Raw genomic sequence first — 17,302 nt, forward strand, 5'->3', positions numbered from 1 at the left:
ATGCAATGATAGATAAAATGGGATAGGCCATAACTTAATGACAAAAGAAAATAATGAGGTTACGATATGGTCTACTTTTTGCATGTATTTGACATTTTTCATCATTAAAAAAAGGAAGCAGAGTAGTGATAATAACAGAACATAATGAAAAGCACCCAGAAAAGCTGGGTAATGTTCAGTAAGAATCACACTACCATTTGAATGGACGGGTTCAAAAGAAACTGAATTCCTAAGATCTGTAGGTACAGACTGAACTATTCAAAGTTTCCTAATGAAAGTAAAATATGCAGTATAAGCTGACCCAGTCTCTATTTAAAGAGTGCTACTAGCTGCCTTTCACTGATAGTACCTGACTATCACACTCATCACCTGAACTGCAAATGTTTTAGAAATGTTACTATTTTAGAAGCACTGTAAAGAAAAAGCCTGTATTTAGCACCTTCTCCGAAAGCCTTATAAACTATCATTTTAATTTGATAATAAGCAGATGAAGTGGATGGAACAAAGAGGATCATTTTAGGGCTCATTTTGTAGGGCCTTAACTAGAGGGCCAGGATCAAGGGCACACCACACCAAATGCTTTCTAATTTCAACCACCGGACTTAAGAAAAAAAAAAAAAAGAAAGAAAGAAAGAAAAAAGGCATACAAGTTAGCTGAAGTACTCATTTTTATAAAAATGTGTTTTATTTTAAAACAAGTCTATAAAAGTAGAAATCACATACAAAAATACAGATTACTCTGACATGTTAGCAAAATAGCTTATGGCTGGACTTGAGTCTGGAAGTACTGTGTGTCTGAGGGCATCTGGAAATCACAGCCCATCTGGATCCTATCATCAGCCCTTGTCACTAATCTGTAAACAATAATTTCATGTAGTAAATTTAGCACTTTTTTAACCAGTACAAAATCAAAACATAATCATTTCTTGTATAACACCACTGTAAAATGTTCGTCCTTAGGTCTGAACAGGTAAGGGCACTTCGCATCGTTGTTTCTAACATTCGAAAAACCTGATTTGAAAACAACGTTAATAGAAATGACGGGTTTTGGCTTTTTTTGTTCCATTTTGAACATCAGGGAAGGTCATCAGTGTAAATAGGAAGTTAGTGTTTTGTGTCGTTTTTTTTTTTTTTGTTTTTTTTTAAGTAGAACTTAATCATTTTTCTTCTAGACACCATTAAAAAAAAAAAAAATCACTGTTCCTATCAAAAGGTTCCACACCTGAGTTTTAACTTTTACATAGGTTCAAGCTGTCTTACTGCTTTGAAACTGCACGGAACACATACCTACTTCTGGCGTGTCTTTCTGAGTGAACGAGCATGCAGTTCTTCTCACAGGACTCTAGGTCCAGTAACTTTATAAAACAATGGCTTTCAAACAATTATTGTGGGAGACAATTTTTTTTTAAAGGCAATTTAAAATACTTGATTCCAGAGTAATATAAAAGTAACTTTAAGAGCCTTGGCAATAAAGGAAAATGGCAGGCAACTTCAGTTTGGCATTCTGTCCAAAATTTCGAGAACAAAGACTGGTTACCACTACCTTTCTAAAACAAAGTGAGCCATTTTAAAAGCTAAAGAACCCACTTAACATGATTTGATCACAAAGTTAGAAGACCACAGTTCTGTTTCCTCAGCTAATACAGAATTTTGGGAACAAAGTCCATGAAGGAAACTTCAGTAACGTGCATCAGAGGGTACTTCAGATTAACTCGTCATAGAAAGTTGCCTCTTGAGCCTTCAAAGTCCATACCAATTCTTTACCTCTGGTTGGTTAGCTGTTTTTTAAAATTTAGGTTTCAAGGTGAATTGCCCAGGGCTATTTGTTTCCATGAACCTAGCTTCAAATCTAAAGGCAAAGTTGAAATGCATATTTTTCTATCTCCAGAAGAGATTACCACAAATGCTACTATCCATCCTATGATTCTTTTGTTCCACTCACAATACAAATAGCTTATTCTTCTACCAATCTATGTCTCATAAAGCAATACTGAAAAGTTAAATAGAAGAAAGTTACCATATAGACTGTGAAAATGATTTGCTGGTGGTGACTCTTATACTTGATTCTAAATAGATTGAATAAGAAGGGCACTTGGAAGAGGTGGCTCAAATCTTGCTGTTTAAGGTCTCTTGAAATTACCGGTTCTCCTAAAATTTCAAAAGGCCTAAAACTTAGGCTTTTAAAGGCACAGAAGCAGTGACGGAAGCTTTTATAGTTACTTAGAAAAAGCAAAACTTCATAGTTTTCTCTCAATGGTTGTCTAATATACTTGCAGAATGAAGGCAAAGGGAAAACCAAGAATAACAATAGCTGAGTGCTCCAGCAAGCGGGCTTCCTGCCTATTTTCCCTGTTCCAAAGAAAAGAGGAGACACCATCCTGCAAAAAATACTTCATAGACAACTGGGCTTTTGCAGTGTCAGCCGGCATTTGATGCCCCATATCTCCTGGTTCTTTTTGTTGCCAGTGGTCGGCCTGGCAATGGTGGTGAAATGGGAAGTATTAATCTGTAGATGAGGAAGGGCTTCTTTTAACAGTTGAAGGGTACCGTCTGGCACGATTCCAAAAACTTGTAGTGTTTTTAGTGTGGGAATTTCTCCAAGTTCACTGGAAAGGAAGAGAAACCTTTCAGAGTAGCAGTATCTATGGTAACAGATCCACTAGGGTTACATGACCCAATTTTTACAATTTGTATCATATTCTATAAAACACAAACTGAAAACATAATTCACAATCAAGGATTTGAGAAAACAGCAAAGGTGAATCAAACCAGAAAGCACACACTGAGGCTCAAGACAACACAGCCTTAGGACACACGCAGCGCATTTTGTTAAATTTCTCACAACCTAAAAACTCTGAGGTTTCTTTAAAACCCAACCATATTTGCTTCCTTTCTCCATTCTCGATTTAAAAGAAAAGGCGTTACTGTGTTGTGAGAAGCTAGAAGGTAGTGATGGTAAAGAATCACCACAAGTTACATGTAATTTCAAAATATGGACTTGACCTTTAGTTGAACTAGGCTCTTCCTCTCAAAAGATCAGCAGCAGAAGTTAAGGTAACTTCTTAATAAGTCCATTACCTGTGATAAAACCTAACAGTGACTTCACTAAGATCTTTTAGACGGGGTTATATAGTTGGGTGCAGACAGAAAAAAAGAAATAATCAATCACACCTTTTCTAAGAGAGGCAAGAGCCATCTGACTTCTCCACACATTACCATTTTTGCTGTTGTTTTGGTTTGGTTTTGGTCACATACAGGCCAATCCTCTTCTCAGGTATTTCCCATTAAGTGAAATTCAACTCTGTCAACAGTGAAATTCTGGTCCACAAAAAAGGGAGCCTATTTCTCCAAAGTAAATACTTTAGGTAATGATTCTTTCTTCTTAACCCAGATCTATGTGCTTAGAAATTCATCTCTCTGATCTGTATTTGCTCCAGGTTGGGACACACAGTACAAAGTCTTAGGAAAGGGAATATTTAGTTTGGAATATCAACAAAATCCCACTGCAGATCAATGAACACATCAGTGGCCTAGAGTTAGAAGCATCCTTTATATCTTCATTTTGCTGGTAACTACTAAAAAAACAAACTTTCCTCACAGTAATTGTCACCTTGCCTCCAATCTTTCTTCCTTCCAGCCTATTCTATATACCAGTGCCCAAGGCATCTTCCTAGAGCCTAGCTCAGATTATGTCACCCCTCCCACTCACCTGCTCCACAGCCTTTGATGCTGCCCTCTTGTTTACGGAACTCAAACTGTTCAGCTGGCCTTAGGACTTTTCCACGTTCAACCTGTTCTCCCAGTCACCCCACTACGCTCTAAATGTATTTATTCTACATTCAACAAAGCGTAGTAAACACCATAGACGTTCAATACATGTTAGCTGAATAAAGATGAAGGGCACTTTAGAAAATACAAGTACTATCTAAATAAAATAAATATGCTTGGTGTTCATAAAAGGCCAATAAGATCTGGAGGTTACAACAGACACCAAAGAAAATCAGGAAGAACAAACTGCTGTTCTTGAAGTAAACTAACCTCTGGACCATAGAGACAGAAGTGCAAAGAAAGATCACAATTCATAGATGTTTATACTCGTCATTGCTTAAGATGACAGCAATTCTGCCCCAACCTTAAGTCCCTCTTACGTGAAATCTGAGTATTTGAGAACTTTGTGATGAAAATTCAGGTGCTGCGATATCCAAATTAGACAAACTGTAAGTCATTCTATAGTGGACGGTGTCAGAAGCAGAACCTAGAGGTGGGAGCAAGGAAAGGAGGTACAGCGGATGGCAGAAGAGGAAATGTTCTTGCAACAGCGCTGGGAAGGACGCTTGGCGAGGAAGGACATGACAGCAGATTCTCAGAAGACACTCAGGTGTCCCAGATGAAAAAGGAGGGAGCTGCCTTTGATGGGATGGTGCACAACGGACCAACCCAAGTCAAAAAACCAGAAAGTCTTTACACTTTTAACGAGACCACAAAAATAAAAAAACACTGAAAGCCCCTTCGTATATGTATCATCTACAACGCAGCAGAACAAATTTCTAAGCATCTTTCTAGATTGAAAAGCAACTGAAGGCTGGTGAATAGGAATAAATCTCTGAAGAGCAATGACTTCTAATTTAGGAAGCATAAACGGACACTGGTAACGTCTTTAGTATCTTTGCTGAATCTCAGTAAACAGAAGATATTTACAAACCCCCCTCACACGTTCATACCTCACCTCCACTACACGATCCTGTTTTCCTTATAAAATTTAGTAAATGCCTAACTAGGAATTCTCCCTACAACAGACTTTTTATTTAGTCTCTCCTAATGCCAGATCAGTTTGCTACCTCCAGCTTGGCTTTCTTACTTGAATGAGAAATACAGAACAATCAGAAGAGAGTTCAGACTTATGGGATAAGATCGATAAAGGCGTAAGAAAATAGACACAATGTGGACATATCCTGGGGAAGAGAAATCTGATTACCCAAGTATTCTAAAGCACTATCATTACAGAAGAAGTCATTCAAATTTTATTTTCCCACTTTTGAGATAAGAAATAAAAATTCTTTAGCATAAACGGCTTTCTCAAAATTACTACTGAGGATCCTAGAATTCTTACTATGAATTTCAAATACATCAGCTGCCGGAATGGAAGTAGAGAGAATAACATTTTATCTTGAAAAACTCCTAAGGATAGGGTACAAGCAAACTAATCTTAATGGGTTCAGAAGGTAAATCAATGTACGTATTATTTACATAATGCCTGAAGAAACATCCTCTTTTACCTTAAAGTTCAAGCACAGCATCTTTTCTCTCTGTGTTACTCTTTTGGTGGTCTGATTTGTAAATTAAACTCCTGATGCCCCTATTTCTCTCATTTCAAGGTAAGATTTAGACAAGTCACAAGAAGGCAGTGAAGGTTCAAACCTAAGTCTGTTGTGACCTGAGGTCTGTACGCTTAAGCATCAAGTCATACTGCCGGCAGGTATTACACCATGGAAGTGTTACTATCCTACTGGATAAAAATACTAAACTGTGAGAGCTCACAGCCTTCCCTTAGCCTCTGCTCAAGAAAAAAAAAAAAAAAAAAAAAAAGAACACCTGGGGATTACCTGCTTAGCTTCTTTTTCTGGAGAGAAAGAACGAAAGTGAGACATCTGGATAGATTCTCTTGAGAAAAGCAACCAAAACACACTGATCCCCAGGGGGCTGCACAGGCAATGAGGCTGAAGCCCAGAGGGCAAGGACAGGAAAGACGGAAGACAGAAATGCCTTTCTAGGTAGATGCTAGAGGCTCTTAGGAGTTTTGGATACTAGAAAGGGCAGGAGATTTCAGTAACAGTTCCATGGATATAAATCTACACCCTACCTCTCAGAGCCACGGATGTAAATCCTAGCATCCCTGTTAGGCAGTGCTTTTTCAAACGAGATACCAGCAGAGACCCTGAGCCCCAAGATTAATTAAAGCGATTAATTAAAAACAGAATTACTGGACTCTCTAACTCTACTAGTTAACCTGAAGTTACCTTCAGATACCTGAAGTATCTGATTTATTAATTCTTAAAACCAACTTAGAAGATTCAAACCAATCATTCAAAGACTACATAAATTCTTTGTTCAAATTCACCACCTTTCTTTGGTAGACGCCAGAGGCTAAATTACCTTCATCTGGATAGTGAGCTACATACAGGAGGTCAGCAGCCTCTTTCAGGGCATACTGGCTGGAATAAGAAAGAAGGGCACCTGACCAAATTCAAGATACTGACTTCTTGTGGTTTTCAATGAAATTGCTATGCATTTACATTCTACATGAGGAAGGATCTTCCAGCCCTTTGGGGATAAAAGAAAGGAAACTTTTTAAAACCAAACAAATAAATAATATTCCTGGGATGACGTGAGCATAGCACTTTCCAAAAGAAAGATCAGACTTCTTTTTCCTTTGTGCAAATTTTTGTGGAAGTTGCTGAGCAGGTACAAAACTAACCCTCCTAAGAGCTACCGGATTAGATATAGACTATTTTCATCCGTCCAGAAAACCTAGGACATAGACCCGGCTCAGTCATTAACTTACTTTACAGCTTTGGGTTAAGACATTTTTCTCTTCTGGACTTCAATCTCCCCCTATTCCAAGACAGCATTAGACTCTTCTGATATTTACCATTTACATTCTGCCATTCTTCCCATTCCCTGACTACCGTCCAGAACAGCCATCACTAGAAGAGTACACAACTTTCCTCCAAGGCCAGAGGGAGCCTCTCACAGTCAACTGGGGTTGATTTGAAAAATATGGGGTCGGAGGGAAGCCTCCACTGATCTGCCTCCCAGTTATTACTGTGAGCTCCCCAGAGGTAAAAACTGTCTTCTCCATTTGTAAATCTTCCAGATATTAGTACAGTATTGTAATATCTAAACCTGCTTCTAGGTAAATAATAAATGTTTAGTAAACTATCCCAATCAACTCAACTTTTCTAGATATTTTAAACAAAAAATTTTGCCTTGGGTTTTCTATTTTGCTGGTCTTCCCTAACCTATTTGTGGCCCACTAATATTGATGCCAAGTTTTAAACATCTGCTACTTACAATAACAGATATTAATCCCAAGTGGCACCTCCTTTGCTCCCTGTCTTCTAGTTTTAGACAATGAAAATACTTACAGTAAAGTTTCAGGTATGATATCATAGCATCGACTGAGTGACAGATGTTGGAGGTAGTTGAGCTGGTAAAATTCTGGAAAGCAGTCATTCTTCAGCATGACACTATCACTGTAACAGAGCAGAAGAAAAAATTCCCAACCTATCCATCAATTCAGATGGAGAAGACAGAATTAGCTGACCGTTTGGTTCCTTCAACATGTTAAGATGCTTTCCTCCTTCAATGATCAGTCATGACTTTTCAATTTTTGTTTGAAAAGAAATAAACAAAAAAAATACCTTAAGTCTAGGTGGACAAGATTGGGGCATCTTCCAACTAAGGTAGAGACATCTAGGGGAAAAAATGATGGGCACGATTAAATGAGGAACACCACAAGGGTATCTGTTATTAACACTATCTTTAACATTGTGCTAATAAAACTTTGGGACAATGCAATTAGTCACCCTATTAGACACAAAACACAAAGTCATCATCTTGGCATGTAAGATTTTTGAACCCAGAAAATCCAAGAGAATCAACTGAAAATAGTAGGAGAACTATGTAACACAACAGGTTAACAACAATCCATAGCTTATCTATGTATGTGCAAAAAGTGGCTGGGGAAGAAAAGAAAACAAACAAAAATCCCATTCATAATAGCAAAAAGCAAAAACAAACACCACCATATATAAACAAACAACATATTATAAAGGTAGCACTTAAAATCAATAGGGGAAATCATGGATTATTTTTAAAAAATGATATTGCTACCACAGGCAGAAAAAGACTTATTTCTCCAACTCTAATAATATTCCCAAATAAATTCCATACATATTAACAAGTCCTAAATGCAAAAATATGAGTATTTTCTTTCACTGGATCTTGGGACAGGTAAGGCTTTTCTAAACACAAAAGAACACACAAAAGAAACACTGACAATTTGCTACATAAAAATTTTAACTCTACCATGTTAAAGCAACACAAAACAAACAGAATTAAAGAAGTGTCAGAAAACTGCAAATGTTTTCAACATACATGCAATAGACAGTTAATGGTCTTATATAAAGAGAAGAGAAAGCTAAATATAGAAAATGGGTGAAGAATATGAAGAGATACTTGGCAAAACAGGTATAAATGGAGTAAGAAAAGCAAAATAAAATTGAAATATTGCTTTTTAGCCATCAAATGAAAAAAAAACCTATCATAATACCCAGAATTGATGAAATATAATTAAGCAAATCTCATATACACTGCAAGTGGATATTTAATTTCCTGCAGCCATTCAGGGGAGCAAATGGATTTTTTTTAGGATAAGCAGATTCTTTGTGTGTGTGTGTGTTCTGAGCATTATACACTCGGCACTTTGGGTCAGTAATTCCAATTTTAGAAAAACAATTAGGTGTGCACGAAGACATTCATTTTAGCATAGCTATACTAACCCTTCCCCCAATTATTTTAATCCATTAACCTCCCTCCATTCTGTGGAACACAATGCCAATGATGGTTATTCAAAAGCTTTTATTTATTTATTTTTTTAATGTTTATTTATTTTTGAGAGAAAGAGAGAGAGAGCAGGGGAGGGGCAGAGAGAGGACGAGACAGAGGATCTGAAGCAGGCTCTGTGCTGAAAGCAAAGAGCCCGATGTGGAGCTCGAACTCATGAACCGTGAGATCATGACCTGAGCCGAAGTTGGGCACTTAACCGACTGAGCCCCCCAGGTGCCCCTTCAAAAGCTTTTAAACAACACTTCATGACATGAAAAAATACGAAAGATATACTGTATAGTGAAAACAAAACCAGTGGGTGTAGCAGGGGAAGGCCAGAAGGAAATATACACAAGGGTGGCAGAATCACAGGTACCTTTGCAGAATTTGGAAGAAAGTCACATGTGCTACTTTGCAATCAGAAAATGAATCAGTAGATGTTATTTATTTTTAAAACCAGCTTCATTTACTGTGGGAAGGAAAACATGGGGCTACTGTCAGCCCCAGTCCCTCCCCTGCAACCTAAACCTAGACTTGCATTTAATTTTTTTTTTTAACGTTTATTTATTTTTGAGACAGAGACAGAGCATGAACGGGGGAGGGGCAGAGAGAGAGGGAGACACAGAATCGGAGGTAGGCTCCAGGCTCTGAGCCATCAGCCCAGAGCCCGATGTGGGGCTCGAACTCACTGACCGCGAGATTGTGACCTGAGCTGAAGTCGGACGCTTAACTGACTGAGCCACCCAGGCGCCCCTAGACTTGCATTTTAAACCGTCTCCTCAACACACCCACTGTGATAGGTGACAGGCATCTCAAAGTCATGCCTAAAAGCAAAACTTCATTTCTTCTCTAAAATGCCCCTTCCCTAAGTCTTTTCCATCTCTGAGAAGGTGCTCAAGCCACCCATCCAGCTGCTTAGGCCGGAACCCTGAAGTCACACTCAACTGTTTTCTCACATCCCACATCCAGTCTGTTACCGAAGCCTGTTCTGTTGGCTTTTTACCATCTGATCATTTCTTACCACCTCCAAAGTCACCACCCAAGGCTCTTACAGCCTTTTCTCAACATGGCACCGGAAGAAGACTTTTAAAGGTGAGTGAGATCATATCACATCATTCCCTGCTCAAAATGCTACAACGGCTTCCCATCTCACTCAGGAAAATTCCGAACAAAGCTTCTGCCTCGGCTTAGAGAACCCTGGGCTACCTTACCTCCTATCACTGTCCTCCTTGCTCCCTCTCACACACTGCCTCCCATATAAGGCCTCTGCACTTGCTGGTCCTCAGTTCTAGAATGTTCTTTCCTCACTTATCTATACAGCTCATGCCTTTCACTCAGGCCTTTGTTCAACCATCACTTCCTCTGAGAGGCCCTCTTTGGCCATTCCATTTGAAAATAAGCCCCTCTGGCCTGTCCTCTGCCTGGTCACTCTGCTCCATTCTTTCTCCCTCCATCTCATCTCCTTTCATCACGTTTAGTCATCTGTTGGTTGCCTGCCTCCCCCACCAGAACATAAGCTGTACAGGGGTGACTTCATCAGTTTGGTTCAAGGCCACAGCTCCCAAGTCTGGAACAGGGCTTTGTGCATCGTAGGTGCTCAATAAACATTTGTTTAATGAATGACTAAAAAACGAAGAAGCGCACAGTACAATTTTGAGTGACCCACCACCTAGCCAGCCAACCAGCCATCAACAAAACTCAAAATCAGATACCATATTATTTTGATGCCACCCAGGAAAGAACAAAACCTTGGGGGGTAAAACTGGTTGGTCTCCAGCCCTCACTTAAGCCCTGGCCATCCCTCAGCAGAAAGGGTTAGTAAATAGTAGTCACTGCTTACGAGTATAGATTCCCTCTACACACGATCCCCTTCATTTCACCACTAACCGGAGCTCTGCCTGAGCCAGAAGGCATCTTACAAATCCCCAAATCTAACCCATCACTTTAGGGGAGAGCGATTTCATCTAGAGAAGTCAAGGGCACATCCAAGACAAAGAGCTGGGTCCTCCAAGACCTTGGTCAGCTCCTACTGCCCCATGGGGAGGTCGGTGGGGGTGTAACAGCCAACAATTATTGTACTCTCACTAGCGTTAACATGCTATGTGAGATTAAACCATTTATTCTTAACTGCAACTCTAAGAGACAGGCTTCACTACCACTCCCTCCATTTCACTCATGAGGAAACTGAGGAACAGGAAAGTTTAGCAACTTGCTCACGACCACAAAGTAAATGGCAGAGCAGGAAGCTGAACCCGGGCAGACTGGCACCAGTCTGGGAGCTAAAATAACATTTATATTATCTTCTAAATAGTGAAGCAGTGTGTGCCATTGTTAAAGATATTTAAAAAATCTGATTCCCACTATATAATTAAGAAAACACATACTTCAACTTAAACTCTAGGTCTTTGTCCTTGCTCTGAATGTGTCTAGCAAGCACGATTTTATTACCCATTATTCTTGCCAAATGTTGGTAAACAGGCTCTCCATTCTTTTCTGGAAGAACAAGAGAAGTGTTTTAAGCCAAACTTGGGACAAATTAACAGCAGCTTGCCTATAGCAGAGTTCCTCAACCTTGCAGCTAGAACCTCGTTCATTCAGAAAGACTCTCAATAAAGAAGCAGCAAATTCAGATATGAGGCACTGCCTTTTCTTGTCTTGGGGATGAGCAGAGAACTAGTGGTGAGATTCAATGTGAAGAGGCTGCTCACTGGTGGGAGTTTAAAATCCTTGGGAGGCAATTTGGCAAGAACTATCCAGAACTTAAGAACAGAGCCTAATCCTTGACTCAGCAATTCCACTTTTAAGATCCCACTCTTAGAAATGCACTCAAAGGTCTGTTTATGTTCATGACAAGGTTGTTTATAAAAGGAAAAAACTGGAAAGACTCTAAAAGTCCATTACAAGGAGAGCAAGTGAAGGAATTATTATTCAATCAATATAAATCATTCTTTATCTATTTGATGGAATATCACACAGCCACTGACAATGATGTGGGAGAGCTACTAAAAATGGGATTATCTGGAGGGAAAAAAAGGGTATTCTAAAGTATTTCATGCACTATGTCCCACTTTAAAAAACACTTTTATGCAGGAAAAAAAGCAGCAAGATGTTAGTGAGATTACTGATGATTTGTTTTTCTTGCTGTTTTCCATATTTTCTGTATTTTTGAGAATGTGTAATACTGTAATCAGATTTAAAACAGTATTTAAAGGAGAAAAACGTAGAACACAAGTATCATGTGTATAGGAGAGTGGTAAGAAAAACACTCTGCGGCTTTTATAGATGTCTAAAGAAAATAATCCCCTTGGGAATGCAAGCTGGTGCAGCCACTCTGGAAAACAGTATGGAGGTTCCTCAAAAAACTAAAAATAGAACTACCCTACGACCCAGCAATTGCACTACTAGGCATTTATCCAAGGGATACAGGTGTGCTGTTTCGAAGGGACACATGCACCCCCATGTTTATAGCAGCACTGTCAACAATAGCCAAAGTATGGAAAGAGCCCAAATGGCCATCGATGGATGAATGGATAAAGAAGATGTGGTGTGTATATATATATATATATATATAATGGAGTATTACTCGGCAATCAACAAGAATGAAATCTTGCCATTTGCAACTACGTGGATGAAACAAGATGGCATTATGCTAAGTGAAATTAGAGAAAGACAAAAATCATATGACTTCACTCATATGAGGACTTTATGAGACAAAACAGATGAACATAAGGGAAGGGACACAAAAATAATGTAAAAACAGGGAGGGGGACAAAACAGAAGAGAGTCATAAATATGGAGAACAAACAGAGGGTTACAGGAGGGCTTGTGGGAGGGTGGATGGGCTAAATGGGTAAGGGGAACTAAGGAATCTACCCTTGAAATCATTGTTTCATTATATGCTAACTAATTTGGATGTAAATTTAAAAAAATAAAAAATCAAATTTAAAAAAAAGAAAAGAAAATAATCCCCCGTCTGAAGATGCAGGCGTCTGGACTTGGGCACAGGCAAAGGACTCAACTCCCTGGCCACTCCCAAGAATCTAGCTCCTCTTCTGATTGCCTGATACATCTTACTTTGCCAAAGACACATTTGTTCTGGAGAAGCATGTCTCAAATACTAATATTCTAAGAAGATACATTCTCCAAATGTCTGATTCAAATCTTTTAAAGTATAATAAACTCTATAATAAATAAAACAGTTATGAGCTAACATCAAGTCATAAAGACACGGCTGAGGTGTGCTGGCAGCTTCACAAGGCTTTGCGTGGCCCGCAGCCTGAGAGCTCAAGGGGAAGCCATTAAAAAAAAACCTGTGCCATTTGCAAACACTTATCTCTGCAAATCGAGGTTTTGCCAATATTAGAAGATTAAAGCACAACTGAATGTCGAGGCTTATAAAGACTGTTGGCTATTCACACATTACCCCTGACTTCAAATGCCCGTATTAAACTAAATAACATCATGATCCTCTTAGACTGAATTAAGAAGAGTTATAATATGATCTTATAAACAGGGCTGAGAACAGGGTTTTTCAAACCTTGGCACTTCTGACATTTGGGTCAGATTACCTTTTTGTGTTCTTCTGCTGTCCCGTGCATTGCTTTCTTGCATTCCGGGCTTCTGCCCACTGGATGCTAGTAGCATCCCTGCAGCTGTGACAATCACAAATGTCTCCAGACGTCCCCGAATGTCCCCTTGGCAGGAAAACTCTCCCTGGTTGAGCACCACTGCTTACTGATCAAACACTGCATTCATCTATTCTATGTTGGGGGTCTTACCTAATAATTCAGCTGACTAAAAGAAGTTCTGCTTAAATTGGTTGAAAGTACAAAGGTTTTCACTTCCAGATTCTGGATTCGAATCCTGATGCTACCCCACCGGCTGTCCATCACCTAACCCTTCCAATCGGCTGCTACCTCCTCTGGACAATGGGAACAAGACTATGCATACTGGACTGAGACAATGGAGGCAGGACAGCACTTAGAAGCTCTGCAGTAAATGAAACCTTCTGCCGGTGTGGTCGCTGTTAAGGGTCCAGTGTCCAGTGGGTCTTACCTGATCTCTGGAGATTCTTTCGGTAGCCACTGAGGTTCAGCTGGGTGACGGTCTCTGACACATGCGCGACAGCCACTTGCACGTGCTTTTCAGTGAAGTCGTAACACCAGGAGAGGTTCAGCTCATCCAATCTGCACACCAGAGGGGAAATAAGGAAAGCGTGAAAGCACAACACAGGAATGAGTTCTGTAAGTAGCACTGTCTCAAGCTGCAAAGAGAACACAAAGCCATGGATAGAGTCTTTGCCATTTCACGCACAGAACCTCTGCTTCTCTAAGCAGCTACCTCCCTCTGCTCACCTGAAACTGCCTTCTCCCCTCCTGACACACTCCCCTGCCCTGGTTTGCCTCAGAAAGTTGCCTTAGTGAGTGATGCCCCCTTCTGGAAATGGAGGGAACACTCTCCTCTAGATGGCTCAAACCTCATTACAGGACTAGATGGAGAAACTCTAGGCTATTTTCTTTTTCAACCAACCATGTTGTTAGCAAACAACCAGAGACTGAACAATCACTCGAGACACTTTAAAAAATATGTATCGGTGGATTATACCAGGGATTCCCAATAAAGAAATGTTGACATTGCAAAAAGCCACTTCATCTTACCTGGCCTCTGCTAACTGAGCAAATGAAGGACTCAAAGACAATATCCAACCATTAAACCACAAACCCCATTCCTGACACTGCTGAATAAATGTAGGGTTACACATTTTACTTCACTGATAACATTTTTATCCAAAGGTAATCTACTTTCAACAGATTAAAGAGATATACGGGGGTGCCTGGGTGGTCGGTTCATTAGTTAAGTGTCCGACTTCTGCTCAGGTCCTGATCTCACAGTTGGTGAGTTCGAGCCCCATGTCAGGCTCTGTGCTGACAGCTCAGAGCCTAGAGCCTGCTTCAGATTCTGTGTCTCCCTCTCTCTTTGCCCCTCCCCTGCTTGTGCTCTCTCTCTCTCAAAATAATAAATAAACATTAAAAAAATTAAAGAGACACACATACAATGCTACAGTAGAAAGATTAAGAATTATTAAAAAGGACACACAAATGCACACACACAACACAGTATTGTGTATTCTGTGAGCCATGTCCCCCTCCCATTTAGTAGTATCTGTAACTGTAGCCTTTATTTATATACTAACATTATTATATGACACAGAAGATATTTTTCATGGAGCCACCCAAATTTATGATATTTGCATAAGTTAGGTCTACAGATATTATAGGGAAAAGGCCTGACTGAATAGTCAGGTATAAACAGATTAATTTCAACCATACTGTTGATAAACACAGTACTAAATTTCCCTTATTTTAATAGTAAAAAAAGAAGGGGGATCACTACACAAGTATCCCCAGCAAACCCAAGTGATCTGCCTCCTCAGCTTGAACAAAGTTCAGAGGGTAAAGGATGGATGCTGTGTTACTATCAGGAACACAGAGTTAGGAATAGCTAAAGAAATATATTCGATTCTACTCTCATGGGAGGGATAGTTGTATATTTGCCAAAACAGTTCTATAATCAAATCTCACATCATTCTTACCTGGAACAGCTGCTCAGCAAAGTCTTCAGGGCAGATTCAGAGAATCCAGAACACCCAGAAAGATTTAGTCGCAATAAATTTGAGTTCTGTGCTAGGTTACTGGAAAAGGAGGAAAATGTCAGAATACCAATATGCACTATTACTCAATTAGTAAGCATTCTGAGGAAAACAGGCTAGAGAAGTTAAGTACTCAAACACACAGGGCTTTGAGCCAGAAGTGAGTTTCAACTCCTGTCTCACTCTGTATGACACCAAGCAGGATGCTTTGCCTCAGTTAATTCATCTGTGAAATGGCAGTATCAGTACCTTCTTGGTAGGGTTGTTAAGATTAAATTATATAATGTGATAAAGGGCTCAGTACAGTGCCTGGCACAAAGGAAGCACACAAGAAATACTAATCAATGTAGTTTTATTTATTTTTTATTATTTTTTTTAAGTAGGTTTCACGCCCAGCGTGGAGCCCAGTGCGGGGCTTGAACTCATGACCATGAGATCAAAACCTGTGCTGAGATCAAGAGTGGAACGCTTAACTGGCTGAGCCACCCAGGAGCCCCAATGTAGTTTTTAAATTAAAAAAAGAAAAGAATGATGGAATAAACATTATTTCTTTTTCATCCATAATTAGCATTAACTTGTAGGCACACTTTTACTTGTCAAGTCTCCAGGTTCTTTCAATTAAACTTCTCTCAAATTTGCCCTCTCTTCTGCATTCTCAAATGCCTTGTGTTAGTGGATTCAGTGATTAAGAGCTAGAGTTCTGGAATCACACTCTATAACCAAGTTCAAATCTTGGTTCTGCCACTTAACTACCTGTGAGACCTTGGACAAGTTATTCAACCTCTCTGTGCCTCAGTTTTCATATCTGAACAAGAGCTTACATGATAGGTTGCTGTGAGAATTTATGAGATGACCTTTGAAAGTGCCCAATAAATGTTGGTAGTTAATTTTATGTATTTTTTACATCAGGTTTCATCATTTCTTACCTGAGTGAACACAAAACCGTCTTAAGTAGTCTAGTTTTTTCCTTGTCTGATTAACCTGCCAAGGTGCCTAACAAGTTATTTTCCTAAATTTCAACTCTGACATGTTCCTTCCATTCTCAGATCCACTCTCTTTATGACACTTCCCTCTTCAGTGCCTATCATGGAGTCCAGACTTCTTATAGCATGGCAGGGGCCCATTATGATCGGGTCCTCACCTCCTGTCACCTCCTCACTGTGCCCTACGCTCCAGCAGTTCCCAACTACTTCAGAGTTTAGAACTGCACAGGCGGCTTTACCTAGACTGCTTCTTTACCTTGTCACATGGGGATCTCCAACCTGAATATCTGCAATACTCAGCTTAAGAGTCACTTCCTCTGAGAAGGCTGCCCTCCCTAAATTTAATTAGGTCTCTCTGTGGGATGCATGCATCTAACAAACACACTGCACTGTAATTATCTGTCTCTCCCATGAATGGGGCAGGGAGTGGGCCTCTATTCATCCTTGCTTGTCTAGAACCTAGTATAAGGCCTGGCATATAGTTAGCATGCCAACTTGCATTGCCTGGATGAGTCCCGCACAGTACTGCAGAAGCACAGATACTTTCTGAGTCCATATGGAGATGGACAGAAGGGCACCCCACATATATGCCGGAAACAAAATTAACATACAGAAAACAACTGCCTGTGGGACATGTTTCTGACGGCCACTCACTTGACAATAGGATCTGACAGCTGGAGGCCTTCCAGGCTTAGATTCTGCAGCTTGGAGCACCGGGACAGAATGCCGTGGAGGGTAGACACATCGATTACAGAGCTGGACAGATCCATGTGTTGCACACGGAAAGAGCTGAACACAGACGGGAGAAAAGAGAGGCTACGTAAGGTGGCTCACACAAGTTACCTCCAGATCAAGTCCAACCTCATCCCCTCCCCAAATGAGCAGCCAATCACAAACAGGATCCTTACTACACATTTCAAGTACAGTTTTGGTCTTAAAATAATTGCTACTAGTAACTCCTTTCCCTCACTCATTTTAAAATTCAGGAGGATTTCTGCCAGGTCAAAATGGTGCTGCCCATTTTGCTTAGGAAATTAGTCAGTGGGCATCATGAGAACGAGCT

At 39.9% G+C, this 17,302-nt stretch overlaps 1 protein-coding gene across 1 annotated transcript in view; it reads right to left on the reverse strand.

Annotated features, from left to right (window-relative positions):
• Positions 1 to 672: 672 nt before the first annotated feature.
• SKP2 (S-phase kinase associated protein 2) overlaps positions 673 to 17,302 on the reverse strand; it is a 32,452-nt gene continuing 15,822 nt past the window's right edge. The window contains exons 5-10 of the mRNA XM_047093543.1: positions 16,894 to 17,028; positions 15,200 to 15,298; positions 13,663 to 13,793; positions 7,422 to 7,473; positions 7,146 to 7,253; positions 673 to 2,606 (exon numbers count right to left, since the gene is read on the reverse strand). Coding sequence (XP_046949499.1) covers positions 2,393 to 2,606; positions 7,146 to 7,253; positions 7,422 to 7,473; positions 13,663 to 13,793; positions 15,200 to 15,298; positions 16,894 to 17,028 — 739 coding nt within the window. The 3' untranslated portion in view covers positions 673 to 2,392. The remainder of the gene's footprint in view (positions 2,607 to 7,145; positions 7,254 to 7,421; positions 7,474 to 13,662; positions 13,794 to 15,199; positions 15,299 to 16,893; positions 17,029 to 17,302) is intronic.

Source organism: Lynx rufus, unplaced genomic scaffold (genome assembly GCF_022079265.1).
Source record: "Lynx rufus isolate CCGP_SWC_20201006 ecotype Redwood Valley unplaced genomic scaffold, mLynRuf1.p SCAF_1, whole genome shotgun sequence".
NCBI lineage: Eukaryota > Metazoa > Chordata > Mammalia > Carnivora > Felidae > Lynx > Lynx rufus.